General features: G+C 38.9%; 1 protein-coding gene across 1 annotated transcript; it reads right to left on the bottom strand.

Moving 5' to 3' along the window:
- Window positions 1-1,320: 1,320 nt before the first annotated feature.
- mturn (maturin, neural progenitor differentiation regulator homolog (Xenopus)) lies at window positions 1,321-12,973 on the bottom strand. Its single transcript, XM_079258564.1, has 3 exons — window positions 12,592-12,973; window positions 4,794-4,916; window positions 1,321-2,769 (listed from the first exon to the last, which is right to left on the bottom strand). Exons 1-3 carry the CDS (start codon window positions 12,748-12,750, stop codon window positions 2,662-2,664), a joined length of 390 nt encoding a protein of 129 aa, XP_079114690.1. The 5' UTR covers window positions 12,751-12,973; the 3' UTR covers window positions 1,321-2,661.
- Window positions 12,974-14,251: the final 1,278 nt, after the last annotated feature.

Below are 14,251 nucleotides of genomic sequence, written 5' to 3' on the forward strand. Positions count from 1 at the left end.
GATGGTCCTGTACCTTGGGTCAGTGTTTTCAACCACTGTGCCGTGGCACACTAGTGTGTCGTGAGAGACCATCAGGTGTGCCCTGAGAAATGATCCAACTGCACCTGACTGGTCTTAAAAGCAGCTCTGTGTTCATCCAGGGCCCAGGTGAAAGATAATACAATTCCTTTTTTTGTGCTTATCTTATTTCTACTGAAGGCCACTTTGACAAAATGGACTTTATATATCTAATACGGTCTTTTTTTTTCTTTTTTTTTAACAAAAAAACAAAACAAAATAAAAACCATTTTGGTTTGTAGTGTGCCTTGTGAGTTTTCAGTGGAAAAAAGTGTGCCTTGGCTCAAAAAAGGTTGAAAAACACTGTGGTGCTCTAATTTCCTGTGCTCTGGTGGACTGAGATGTCTGTTTGAGCCACTTTCCAGTGTGGGGATCACTGCTCTCAGGCCTCCAATGATCACAGGTGGTATTGGTGGTATTGGTGCCCTCACCTTTAACAACAATGGCTTTCCTCTGTTGCTTAACCCTAATCAAATATATGCTCTTGTTAGATATTATGTTTTCCATTTAAAAAATAAACGTGCTGCAAGTGATTACATGTCTAAAACTATTTCACACCCCAAGAGGAACTAAATTAACTGTGTAAGTGTGTTAACTTGTGGTGTTCCTATATGAGTCATTAGCTCCTCCACAAAAACCACATTGCAAGGTAGCAAGGTGAAAGTATTCAGAGCCCCAACATAAGCAAAAGTAACAGTATTGTATTAATGTCATTGCACGTAATTCAATATTAATGAAGAAGTACAAATAAAGTTTAGAAGTACTCTCTATACTATCACTATACTGTGCAAAAGTCTTGAGAACCCTTCTTTTATTCATGCATTGCCTTCAGTGAGCTAAATTGTTTGGTCAAAGAACAAATTAGAGCTGTGTCTAAACAGCCTAGATGAAGTTAACTGTAATTATTTAGCAGTTTATTTATAATTTTCTAGATTTTGTTAATTTTTATAGTTTAATAAACACAAATCATAAAAAAAAAAAAACAAAAAAAAAAACGTGGATAATAATGGTTCAAAACTCTTAAGTTAGTGTGTTTTATTATGAAAGGGAATGCTTCACTTCCTGTTTTTGCTCCAAGTCTCCAGCTTGACGCATCACTAAGAGGGCGTGTCAGGTGGCACGTGACGTCAACTTAAATACACCATCGGGCTGTGGAGCTGCAGCAGGTCTCCAGTCCAGCCTGAGATATGAAAACGCCCCCATGTTTGGCGCTGTTTGTGTTGCATTAACTTCAGGCCAGAAAGAAACATTTAGTTCACACAGTTTATTGACCAATGCCACACACGTCAAGGGACAAACAGAACATTCAAATTGGTAAATTTAAAAGAAAAATAAAATAAATAAAGAAGAGAAAAAACATTTACAGGCCAAAGAAAATAAGCAGAAGATTTGAAGATTTGAAAAGAGTCTTGCAGAGGTTGGAAGTGCACTGGATGTCACACTGAGCATGGAGAGAGAACAAAGTAGGCAGTGGGGTTGGCCAACAACTACTTCTCCTCCATGTTAAATCGTCTTGGGGTGGTGGGCATGCTTTTGTTGAGTGTATAGTTTGAAAGAACCCATAAATGAGAATACAGATTCAAAACAACACACCAAAGAGAGGGTTTTGGCAAGCTTTAGGAGGGATCCTCAGAGTGTGCTGAGGAACGAGGGCAAAACCTTAAATCACCAACAACCAGGAAGACTACAGGACAAAACAGGCAGGGCGTCATGTGACAACTGAGACACCCAAAAGGGGGGGTAAGCTGCAGCGTGGGCCTTTGTGATGGTCATAAGATCACAGCAACACTGATTAAAATGATAAAAGGTGACTTTAAACTATTTTGAGGAGTACTGCTTTGCAAACACCAACAAACACCTGAAAAGATAATCCATGCTACTGAAAAGCTGCACACTTTGATTTCCACACGAGGAGCAGTTGTGAAGAGGGTTTGTCACTGTAACCTACATGACTGCGGTGAATGCGTTTAAATTAGGATGTTTAGAGTTGCCCCGGCTGAATCTGTCACAACTAAATATACATCCTCCATTAGCGCCATCTATTTTCCCTCTGTGAAGTGGAAAATTACACCTGCCAGAAGTCTCTCTTTCCTCACCTTCTTCCATCACACCAGTTGCCCCAGTTTCCTTCGGTCGTGTTGCCACAAACTGTCAGTTTTCACCATTTCTATCTGCCACACACACATATTTTGTGTCAGACTGGCAGCGACAGAGATCTGCCACATCCATCTCCAAAGTGGAAACGTGTATTGCCGTAACATCAGCCCATGTTTCTGCATAACAAAGCTGATGCAATATTGCTGTGATGCGGAACTTTAACTAATTGTTGAATGATTATGATATTTGCATTTCGCATAGCTACTGCTCACGTATCCCCAAAGTATATGTGTGTGTGTGAGTTTGTTTGATCTGGAAGGAGAGGGAGGGCAACAAAGTGCGCTCTTTGGGAAGTAAAGCCACTGCGACATTCAAGAACAAGGAAGTGTATTTTCATCAAGTTTAATGCAAGTATGTACGAGTGTGTGTCATCAAATGGGCTAATGTGTCGAGGCTCAAGGCTTCGGAGCAGCTCTGCTCAGGCTCAGGCCTCTTTGTTGGACATTATCACTGCTGGCTGACCCCCATCTGATGGTGGTCGGGCCCAGGTTCCCCCTCCATGTCAGCATGGTAGTGCTCAAAACTGTCATCTTCTATATCTGGAAGACCTAGCAGCTGGTAGAGAAAACAAGAAAGAGAATGTTATATTAGATAAAAGTGTTTTGTTTTTGCTTAAGCACAGCTAAAGTGTTCACTCTTGTCAACTTCCTGTTTGATTTTTAAAAAAAAAAAAAATTGGCGTAAACCTAGTTAGAGTCAAGTCGAGTCTATCTGGAGCAGACCCGATTCAGTACCAGTGGGAGAGTGGGCTGATCGGTTATTGCTAGGCTGAAATATTCCAATATTACTGTAGACCTAGCCATTGCAAAGTGTAGCAGACATCGTTGTCAAGTATTTTTAATGTAGTAGAGCTCTGAAAATAAAATAGAGGAGGAAAATTATGCATTGTTTAGCTTTTGTCCAATTCTGTGTTCTTAAATGTATATTATTGAATGCAACTATATTCATATTATCTGTTTTTGCTTGCTGCTAGCTAGTAGATTACAAACCTGTGACTGAAAGTTTCAGTTAGTGTTAAAGTTATAGACCGTATAGTCTATGTTTCAAGTGCAATCCATTTGAAAGCACTGGAAGGTTGCTGCTATCATCAAATAAAACCCCCAGCTTTATCTGAGTTTAAAATATCTGTGTAGTCTTTGACTATATTTACACACATACCGGTAGTGATAAATCTGAAAACATTCTAAAATAGTGGACTATTTTGAATGTTTTCTGTCAGTAAACTACCAGCTGCTATTGGGATCTAAAGTCTAGGAATGTGGTGACAAATGTGCTATAGCTATAGCATATAGCACATATATATGTATATACATATATATACATACATACATATATATATATATATATATATATATATATATATATATATATATATATATATATATATATATAACATCAACTTGCTAAGCTAATGTTAAGCTAATGTTAGCTTGCAAAGTTGATTATAACAAAACACAGTAGAAAAAAAAGTAGAAAAGATCATATTCATAGCTTTCTGAAACACACAGGGATGACCTCATTATCTAAAACTGTTTCCACTGATATTTTTGGTTAAACTTTGTATTAAAAGTGTACGTCTTGTTCATATATCTTCACAGCTTTACGGTCGTGTTAGCTGTTTCTCAGCCAACACAGATAACATTCCTTATCAAATTGAAAATCACATCAGGTTTATTTTAGTGGAGAGAATTAAATGAGTAACCCAATTCCTGTATGATGCCTTTACAGCAATTATAAAGATAACCAAGACAGTTAGCTTTGCTTAGTTTGTTATAAAAACTAAACTGGCAAAAATTACCAGGGTGTTTTCCCAGTGAGTGGTGACAAAAACTTTCAGAATTTTGAAAATGTTTGCTCAACTGGAACGAAAGTTGTTATTATGAGAGGGTTTATATGACGGTTGGGTGAACTAGTTACCTATTTTGTTACCAAAGAGTTGCTGGACAAACAGTGAAACCTTGACAAGTTCTGTGCCCAGAATAGTCTGAGGTGTTCATTGATGAGCTCTAAGCAGGCAGATTTTTCTGTAATTTGTACAAAAGCTTATGACAATTTAAATTATGGTTTTAAAATGTTATTATTAAGGATTTTGGTTTTCAGCAGGATTTATAAAAGTGTCACATTCTTTTTGTAGGAATTCAGACATTAAGTACTTTTAAAAGACCTTAGTTTTCATGTTTGTTGTAGATTTGAGATTCATACGTTACATTACTTGTATGGCTAGTTTAAACTAAAGAAATTAAAGAAAATGTGTTTTTTTGGGGGATGATGACCGCACAAAGTTGCCATGATAAACTGGCACAGTACATTGCCAGTAAGTTCTTCTAGTAAATATTTAATATAAAACCTTGACTCATGGATTACAATAAGTTACTTGTGCTATGAGATGAGAAAAGCAATACTGAAAAGTCAGATGTCTGAATATAGCTCAGTGTGATGTTTTGTCAGAAAACAGAGTATCAGGGGTGTTAAAGACAGAGTAAGTAAGATTTTCTGCCCTGTGGCAGCAGGAGTGCATTAAAAAGTAAACTGCAACTCTCCAAACTGTCACATCTTTTGTTTCTCTTTTGTTTTCTTACAGGCCTGAAGGATGTGAAGACTTTCTCCAACACCTCCAGCAAAGTCTTCTTCCCACAGGAGGAGATGTAGTCCTGGGCCAGCTGGAGAAAGGGAAGGCAGTCCTCACTTTCGCTCCATACATGCTGACCACAAACAACAAACACAAGATTAACATCTTTCCCATCAATCACCGATAAAAACAATGCAAACAACTCTGATGGCAATCGCTGATTTAATGTCGTTTGATCACGATTTATTATGTGATGTAATTAGCACAGACACACAGGCAATAAGCAAACTCAGGCTGGGCTGATGAGGGACAGAAATAGAGTCAAGATTAGCACAAATTAATAATGACATTCTGAATTAGATAATAAATCGCACTCTGTGTTATGTAAAATATATATGAATTAATTCCTGAGAAAAGACTCATTCACAGTCCTATAAATGGTGAATTTGCATTTCTTTTTGTTCATGACAAAAACGTGATGCCCCTTATTAGGTGTTGTTTGAACTCTGTGCAGAACTTGGTGTAAAACACTGGCTATGAGCCTGTTATTTAGTCAAAAAGCCATGCATGAAAACGCTAGTGCAGTACAGAGTAATCTTGCCCCAAATCTATCCAAAATAACTCCCTTTGCTTCCCTTTATTGATTTGTTACCAGTTTTAACTTTGCATGTCAATGGAAAATCTGAAATGGAAAGAAATATGTTCATAGTTAATAAAGCAGCACTGTTTAAAGCTTTGTTGCCATCAGATACAAGAGTCCTGATCTGATCCTTAATTATGACAAAGCATTTATAGGAACTATTAGATAAACAGTGCTGTGTGTTATAGGCCATTGGAGCAATGCCTCTTTGCTTACTTCAGTGTTGTTTAATTGGAGTCTAAAGGCCATACTGTTTGGTTACGTATTAGCTATTAGGGACGTCCAGTCAAGCATGCAGAACAACCTGAGGAAACAAAGCTGCAGGTGTAACCCACCATTGTAACCGGTCATATCTGATGTCTTGTATCTGATGTTTTTTTGTTTTTTTTTTTAAAAAAAAAGGAAACTTTGATCAAACTGAAAGTTGTAAATTTTATAAGTTATGAATAAGTAAAAAAAAAAAAATCAGGTTTCCCATATGTGGAAGTTTTAAGAGTTGTGTCACACTGGGATGAAAAGGCACGAAACAATGTGCTGTGTCAGTAAAAAAATATTTAAATTAGATACTAAGTTCTCTGTCTGACTCCTTCAGGGTATTTTCTCTGGTTTGTCCCTAGTAGAAAGACTGTCACAGTTCACTGCACCAGGTAGTCTCGTCCACCTACTAAGTATGAGCAGGAAAATGTATAAAAGGTCAAGGAGCTTCTACAAATGCTCTGGTTATTCAGCAGCACAGCACTGCAGCACATGATGGCTGCAAACTACTACAACATCCTAAAAGAGCATTGAAACAAGTGAAAGAAGTAGTGTGAAGCTGTTCTGTTATCCAACTTGTGTGAACAAAAAGTACGCAATCATGTGCTTTCACACATTTGCAGTTAAGATGTAAAGCTAGTTATGAGTACACATACAGCAAAGGCCTTTATACTTCTTTTACTCATAACTTGCCAAACGCTTCTATTCTTTTGGTTTAGTTTGTCATAAGATATATTAAGGGAGAGTCAACACTGTATGAGAAAAAAAAGATGATCAAATAAATGAAAACAGCAGGTGTAAAGCGTGTGGTCTATGTTGATGTTATAATGATCAGAAGTGTTTAACAGACTGTTTGGACAGAAAAGTGAAGCATCTGTTTGTTTAGATGATATATAGCATTCCTGCTTGCACTGAGAGCGTATTTGTTTGTCCAGATCTTGAATTTAAACTCAGGTTGGTGTGTCTACAAACTAAAGTCTCCAAAATCACCTCCACTCCCCATTGGCAAGTGCCAGACAACAGGTTAAAAAAACAGCCTGACTTTAATCTGTTTTACTCAGTTAGTTGTATCCTGTCTGTTTTTTCTCCGACAGATTGGATGTCTTTTAGCAAAGCTAAATGAAAGCTAAGCAGGCAGCTTGGCAGGAATCTGGGCAACAGGAAAGCAGTTTTCATAAGATGGAGCTGCTGTCCCAGCAAGAGACGGTAACATGCATCATCTGAAGTATCTTGGATATCCTTGGGATTGTTGTAACAAACCTATTTCCATGTGTCTACTCAGTTATCTCATATGGTTTTCTGTAGTGATTTTGTGGAATGAAACTTTGATTATGCCATGTTTGATACAAACGTATCTAAGAAATGAATGTATTTGCAGTCATTAGTTAATTTTTTGCACATTCTCTTTGTTTATTCATGTCGCCCTGAATGTTTGGCATCACTATGAGGTGAAGGTAATGAGCCCTGCGGTTTCTTTCTCACATTCTCTTAAAACATTTGCATGATTTACTGTGTGTAAAAGTTGGATTTTGTTATTATGACACCAGTCATTGGCATGAATGACATTTAGCTGTTGTCATCTTTTTTTTTTTTTTTTTTTTAAATTATTTTTTTTTTACCTTTTAAGGACGGTCTACAAAAATTTGGAGTGGATTTGACTAAAAAGTCCAGGATGTTTATTAAAAAAGAGCCTCGAGGCCTACTTTTTCAGTTTAGCTTGAAGGTACATTTTTATTTGCATGTTGTGTGTGTGTGTGTGTATTTGAGTGCATGTGAGAAAGAGATTTTAATTAGGTGTGTGCTTTTAAAACTTCTAGTTGTTCTTTTCATGTACAGCACTTTGCAATACTTTTTTAAAAAGTGCCTCAGAAATAAAAATTTAATGAGATTTTATTTGAACGATAAAGCAGTGACTTTTCAGTCACATTGTAGCCTTGGAATATTAAGCAGGTATGGATGGATGGATGGATGGATGGATGTTATGAAGGATTGACGGACTGTATGGAACTTAAATGTAGATGTGAAACATGACGTAAGGCATTTGGGAAAAGTTCACTGAGCTTTCAGAACTGGAGGCTTTCTCCACCTTTCATATAGTCTATTATTTAAACGTGGGTTTAGAGGTGAGTCTTCCAGTTAGAGTTTTTCTAAGAACTGGTTTTAAGCCCTTTATTGCACGAGGGAGAAGCATGTGAGATGTCCTGATAGCAGCATTAATGGAGGAAAAGTAACTAGATCTTAAGAGCCTTGCAAAATGACAGGTAGTTTTTCTCGTTAATTTGAATGCACAACAGAAAGAGAACCATGAATGTGTGTGTGTGTGTGTGTGTGTGTGTGTGTGTGTGTGTGTGTGTGTGTGTGTGTGTGTGTGTGTGTGTGTGTGTGTGTGTGGCAGTGTATGTGCTCCCAAGGCTGCAACAATTGACAAGGATTAGATTACAGAGCTGCGAGTTGAGAGGGAGACAATGAGAAAGGAGGGGAAGGAAGATGGAAAAAGAATGTTGTGGGACTGCAGATCACACAATGCATTGAACCACCTTTTTTCTGCGCGTTTGCATGATTAATCTCATCATCATCACAACATTCTCCATAAGAAGGCTTAATCGTGCAGACAAAAGGTTTAGCTATGTTTCATTACCAGCCTGGAAAATAAAAAGTGAACCCTGCTGTGGTGCCGCTCTGCTGTCTGCAGGACAGTGCAGAGAAAGTGTGCAAAGACAGCACAGGCACGGTCTGCGTGACATAATATGTTATTGACTGAACAGACGCCCTGACTCCTGGGTCATCTCCATCTGCTCCCGCCCTGCTGGCCCATGTAACTGAGCAGGGGGAGGGATGAGGGCGGGTCTGGCCTCTGGGGCTTAGAACTCATAACACCACCACTGTACCACATGCTATAGGATACACTGAACTATTACAAAACAGCTGAGAATCAGAGCTGTGCTGGAACTGCAGAATCTAAACACTAAAGGGACATTGTGTGTTGTCTACTGGCCAAAATCCATGTCTGAATTTATGTATGTGTTATCATAGTATCATGACCTCCGTTAATAATCTGACACGTTCTCATACGGGAAGTATTTTATATTTGTTTACATAGAACAAGTAAGCCAGTAGGAAAGTACCATGAGACTCTGCCATCTTCAAGCTACAATCGCTGATAAGGGACAAATAGCACCAACGCAGAATAAGATCACATTTTCCATGTGAGTCAGCGCACAGTGATTGAGATGCTCGCAGAGTAGGTTAGTGAAAGAAGCTTACAGCCCCGGCAAGTTGGAAAATATGTTCTACTGCCATTTATAAAAAGGCAGGACCAGGCGTAGGAGCCATTTTCACCAAGAAACCGAATGGGGACACCTAAAAGGCAGCGTGACAGTAGCCTCTCTCCCTCCCTCTTCCTCTAAATACCATTGCAGGTGTTGAATCAACTGACCACAAGCTCAATGCACACACATCAAACTATAAATAAATATAACCTGACTAATTAGTACATAGTTAAAGGAATCATATTGTGTTGTAAAGCAGCTTTGATGGTATTTGATGGTTAGTTTCAGTTATAAATTTGTAGCTACACTATAGCTACATGGTAACGTTGCAGTCCTTACTGTGTAAAAACTACATGGTAACATTGCGGTTCTTACCGTGTAGTTGCTACACGGTACGAACTGCAGCTACACAGTAACGTTGCAGTTCTTACCGTGTAGCTGCTACATGATAACGTTGCAGTTTTTACCGTGTAGCAACTACACGGTAATGTTGCAGTTTTTACCGTGTAGCAACTACACAGTAATGTTGCAGTTCTTACCGTGTAGCAGCTACACGGTAAAATTGCAGTTCTTATCGTGAAGCAGCTACACGGTAACATTGCAGTTCTTATCGTGAAGCAGCTACACGGTAAAATGGCAGTTCTTATCGTGAAGCAGCTACACGGTAAAATTGCAGTTCTTATCGTGAAGCAGCTACACGGTAACATTGCAGTTCTTATCGTGAAGCAGCTACATGGTAACGTTGCAGTTCATATCGTGAAGCAGCTACACGGTAACATTGCAGTTCTTATCGTGAAGCAGCTACACGGTAAAATTGCAGTTCTTATCGTGAAGCAGCTACACGGTAACATTGCAGTTCTTATCGTGAAGCAGCTACACGGTAAAATTGCAGTTCTTATCGTGAAGCAGCTACATGGTAACGTTGCAGTTCATATCGTGAAGCAGCTACACGGTAACATTGCAGTTCTTATCGTGAAGCAGCTACACGGTAAAATTGCAGTTCTTATCGTGAAGCAGCTACACGGTAACATTGCAGTTCATATCGTGAAGCAGCTACACGGTAAAATTGCAGTTCTTATCGTGAAGCAGCTACACGGTAACATTGCAGTTCTTATCGTGAAGCAGCTACACGGTAAAATTGCAGTTCTTATCGTGAAGCAGCTACATGGTAACGTTGCAGTTCATATCGTGAAGCAGCTACACGGTAACATTGCAGTTCTTATCGTGAAGCAGCTACACGGTAAAATTGCAGTTCTTATCGTGAAGCAGCTGCACGGTAAAATAGCAGTTCTTATCGTGAAGCAGCTACACGGTAAAATTGCAGTTCTTATCGTGAAGCAGCTACATGGTAACGTTGCAGTTCATATCGTGAAGCAGCTACACGGTAACATTGCAGTTCTTATCGTGAAGCAGCTACACGGTAAAATTGCAGTTCTTATCGTGAAGCAGCTACACGGTAACGTTGCAGTTTTTACCGTGTAGCAACTACACGGTAACATTGCACTTCATATTGTGAAGCAACTACACGGTAACGTTGCAGTTCTTATCGTGAAGCAGCTACACAGTAACGTTGCAGTTTTTACCGTGTAGCAACTACACGGTAACATTGCACTTCATATTGTGAAGCAACTACACGGTAACGTTGCAGTTCTTATCGTGAAGCAGCTACACAGTAACGTTGCAGTTTTTACCATGTAGCTGCTACACGGTAACTATTTTTTTCTGATAAGCACTTACAAATGTAATGCAGTTTGAATATTTATGAACTCATGAACCTCTTCACCTGAGTGAACACTCTACAAAGTATCGGATGACATGATTCCATCAGTGTTGTTGATACATTGCAGCTACTGTTGATGTAATAGGCAATGCAAGTTTAATTTTATGTACCTTTTGTGTACAAGATAGTTCAAAGTGCTTCATGTAAAATGCTGTAAGCATGTCAGATGGTGCAAATAAGCATGAAAGACAACAACAACAATGTTTTCAAATAGGTGAGGTGCTAGATTGCATTATTCATTTGAATGTGATACACAGTTTCAACATTAGATAGGATTCATTCTTACAGAATGTTCTTTTAAGAAGCATGTACGTAGTGTTTAGTGCAATCCTTCATTAATTTGCTACACCACTTAGTACAATTAAGGCTGTTGGGGAAGCTGGAGTCTATCCCAGCAATCATCAGGCGATAGGCAGTTACAAACTGGACAGGTTGCCAGTCTATTACAGGGTCTGTGTTTGGTGCAGATTAGCGCATTTCAAAAGCCTCCAGAGTTTCTGTTTAACAATGCAGACAGTATAAAAACTGTACTTTTCTTTCTTTCTCTGGTGCCATTTATTTGTATGTGATGTATAAAGCAAAATGCATATATAATGAAGGGATGTGATATTTGCCATCATTTAAGTATTTTATGTCGTAAGTTGAAATGAACAGAGTAATATTGGAAGCTGCAGCTCAGGAAGCAAAGTGGTGGATGTTCAGTCTCATAGTTGGTTGAGTCTCCAACTTTTATAACTGATCTTTCTAAACACATCTAAACTGAAGAGGAAAAAAAAGATTTAGTTAGATAGTTTCAACAAAAAGCAAGAAAGCTCAAGATTATTTCTGCCAATTTGTCTTTGTTTACATCCAAAACTTGTTGCAATGCAGGATCACAGGGGTGCTGGAGCTTATTACTACATAAAGGTCAGAAGTCTTACACATTGCACCTTTAACTTAACATTTTCAGATTAAATTTAAGCTCTGTGGAACAAGATCAGAATTGTTATGTATTAATAGCAGATTTCAACCACAAAAAAAAAACCAAAACATTTAGGTGCAAAGTCGGCACAATCTGTTTCCACTGTGAAATTTTAAGATTATAAGTCTGAGAAAGTGTGTCTTATGAACAGTATCTCAAAAAATAAATGAGAAATATTCATCTAACAAATTAAAAATTAAGAAAAATATGTCCCAGTTTTAAGATGTTGAAGCAGAGTTTTGATATCCCCCATCAGTATTTTTGTTATGCAAAGTTACAACAAGCTTAAATCTCAAAATCTCAAGATACTGATGCAGAACTTTAATTTATTAACAGAACGTAGCTTTTTAATGGGCACCATTTCACTTGTCACGTATTTCTGCTCATAGTTTGTGGATCACTATGAAAACGATGTTGCCAGCAGTGTTGCATTCATGCCAACAAACACGCAGACTTCATCTGTTCAAGTAAGAATGATAGATAAATAAATAAATAAATAAATATAAATTGAATGGAAGTGTTTTAACTCTGTAATATAGCAATCCTCTCAAATGTCCATTTGTGAAAGTTTTAGGCCTGATGTCATGAACACAGCCAGCCTGATGGTGATGCCATTGCAGGTCATTTTTATGCTAATCAATAATTTAGAAGAAAACAACACCGTGGAGACACTAAGGGATGGGGTTTTGCACCCAGTTATTAAATGACATCATTCTCTTAGCTCAGTCCTGAGGCCCCTCTCTCCCCTCTTCCCCCACGTCCATCAGCTACAAAACCAACCAGGACAACCCCACATCCAGCCCCAGCATCGACACACCTACAAGATCACACACACGCGCGCTCAAGTACACAAAGCTTGAGGCCCTGCAGCAGCAGCAGCAGCAGCAGCAGTAGCTCACTTACAAAACTGTCGGTGCCGCCGGGGCACAGCACGTAAAAGGAGACTCCGGGCTCTGCGTAAAAGTCCAACCGCCTCTCGTCGTTCTCCTCCGCAAATATAAGATCGAACGGGTTCCCGGAGCACCACTTCTCCGCTGCCTCCACCAGATGCTTGAACTCCATCCTCTGTTGTCCGGTCTGCGGCGTCCCTGACTCCGGAGATTGATCCCTATCTCTCTGGCCGTTACGACGATGATGCTCGAGACACAAATAACAGCTGATCGGACAGCAGCATCAGCAGCCTCAACTACCGCATCTCCTCTAGTGCACCCTCTGCATGGCCCGGGAATAAAGATAACGCTGCACGGTGCCTACCGGGGACTTGGTGTTCATCCGATCTCAAAGCCCCATTCCTCTCTTCCCACCCCCCCCTCGTTATGAAATCAGCCCGTCGGTCGCAGACATGCATACGCAGGCGGACGCTGCTGGAAAAAACGCGATGACGAACAGTGAGGCCGGGCAGCCGTCCATGTTGGAGGCGCTACGGGCCCTAGCTCCAACTTCCTCACCGTCAACTAAAATACTGCTGGAACATTTTAACTCTCTGACACCATGTGTGACGAGCCAGAACTCATATAAATGTATGTAACATATAGAAAGAGGGCCGCCATAAAAAAATAAAGAAGCATCGATTATGGAGCTACCTCTGCGCAATATATATGCGCAATCTATCTATCTATCTATCTATCTATCTATCTATCTATCTATCTATCTATCTATCTATCTATCTAGCTAGCTATCTATCTATATGTGTACATTATTAGATTTAAAAAGAAAATATTTCAGCTGCATAATGAAGAATGCTATCAGACGTCTTGGTCACTGAATATACCTAATTTTAGACTGTTTTCTATTGCAAAAATTGACTTTAACCACTGAATTTATATTGTTTTAAAAAGCACCACTACTTCCCATTTAATGCATCTATTATGAAGACTTGAAGAGGCATTTGTAAACTAACTGGAGGCATTAAACTCTTTGTTTTTCTTTCCTGGACCCACACGATGGAAAATGAATAAATAATGTAATGTACTCTGTGCTAGACTGGTGGGAAACACTTCTAAACTAAAACACTGTCCCTTGTGTTTACACTGAATCAGGCTTTCTGCCATTATCCAGCTCCTGACCCCTCCTGCTCCCTGGAGTCCGCTTACGCCACCAGATGGCGAGTGAGACCACAATTAACTGTCATGTTTGTCCTCTGGCAAGTTAGAGGAAGTTAAACTAAAGTTGTCCGGAAATTGTTCTCTTCAAAATAAAACCAGAGTTCAATTATTTCATTATTTGATTCAACAATATAAATCAGCCCAGCTGCAGTTAGCACCAGAGGTAAAATGTATTTTGCTCCCAAAAATATATTTTTACGTATATAGGCACCCACTTTGTGCTTTATTGATTTATACTTTTATAATATTTGATAATTTTATTATTCCCCTTGAGCATTAATGATGTAGTAATTTATTATATTCTGCATTATTTCAGAAATAAGCTCAGAACATGAACGTTTTCAAACAGCCAGACTATACAAGTTGCAGGTAGTTTGTGGAGATTATTGTGCTTTGAATCTTTTTCTAAAATACAGCTCTCCATTTCAGCTGCAGGATTTAAATTAAACAGAACAGCA

The sequence above is a fragment of the Telmatherina bonti genome, assembly GCF_933228915.1.
Source record: "Telmatherina bonti genome assembly, chromosome: 19".
Taxonomy (NCBI): Eukaryota; Metazoa; Chordata; class Actinopteri; order Atheriniformes; family Telmatherinidae; genus Telmatherina; species Telmatherina bonti.

What these genes read in the sequence shown, in the direction of transcription:
- mturn (XM_079258564.1), bottom strand. Translation starts at nt 12,750, where the DNA reads ATGGAGTTCAAGCATCTGGTGGAGGCAGCGGAGAAGTGGTGCTCCGGG. An exon ending in CCGGCGGCACCGACAGTTTT is followed by an intron (nt 4,917 to 12,591) that starts GTAAGTGAGCTA and finishes GTTTGTGGTCAG; the next exon opens with CATGTATGGAGCGAAAGTGA. An exon ending in TCTTCACATCCTTCAGGCCT is followed by an intron (nt 2,770 to 4,793) that starts GTAAGAAAACAA and finishes TTTCTCTACCAG; the next exon opens with CTGCTAGGTCTTCCAGATAT.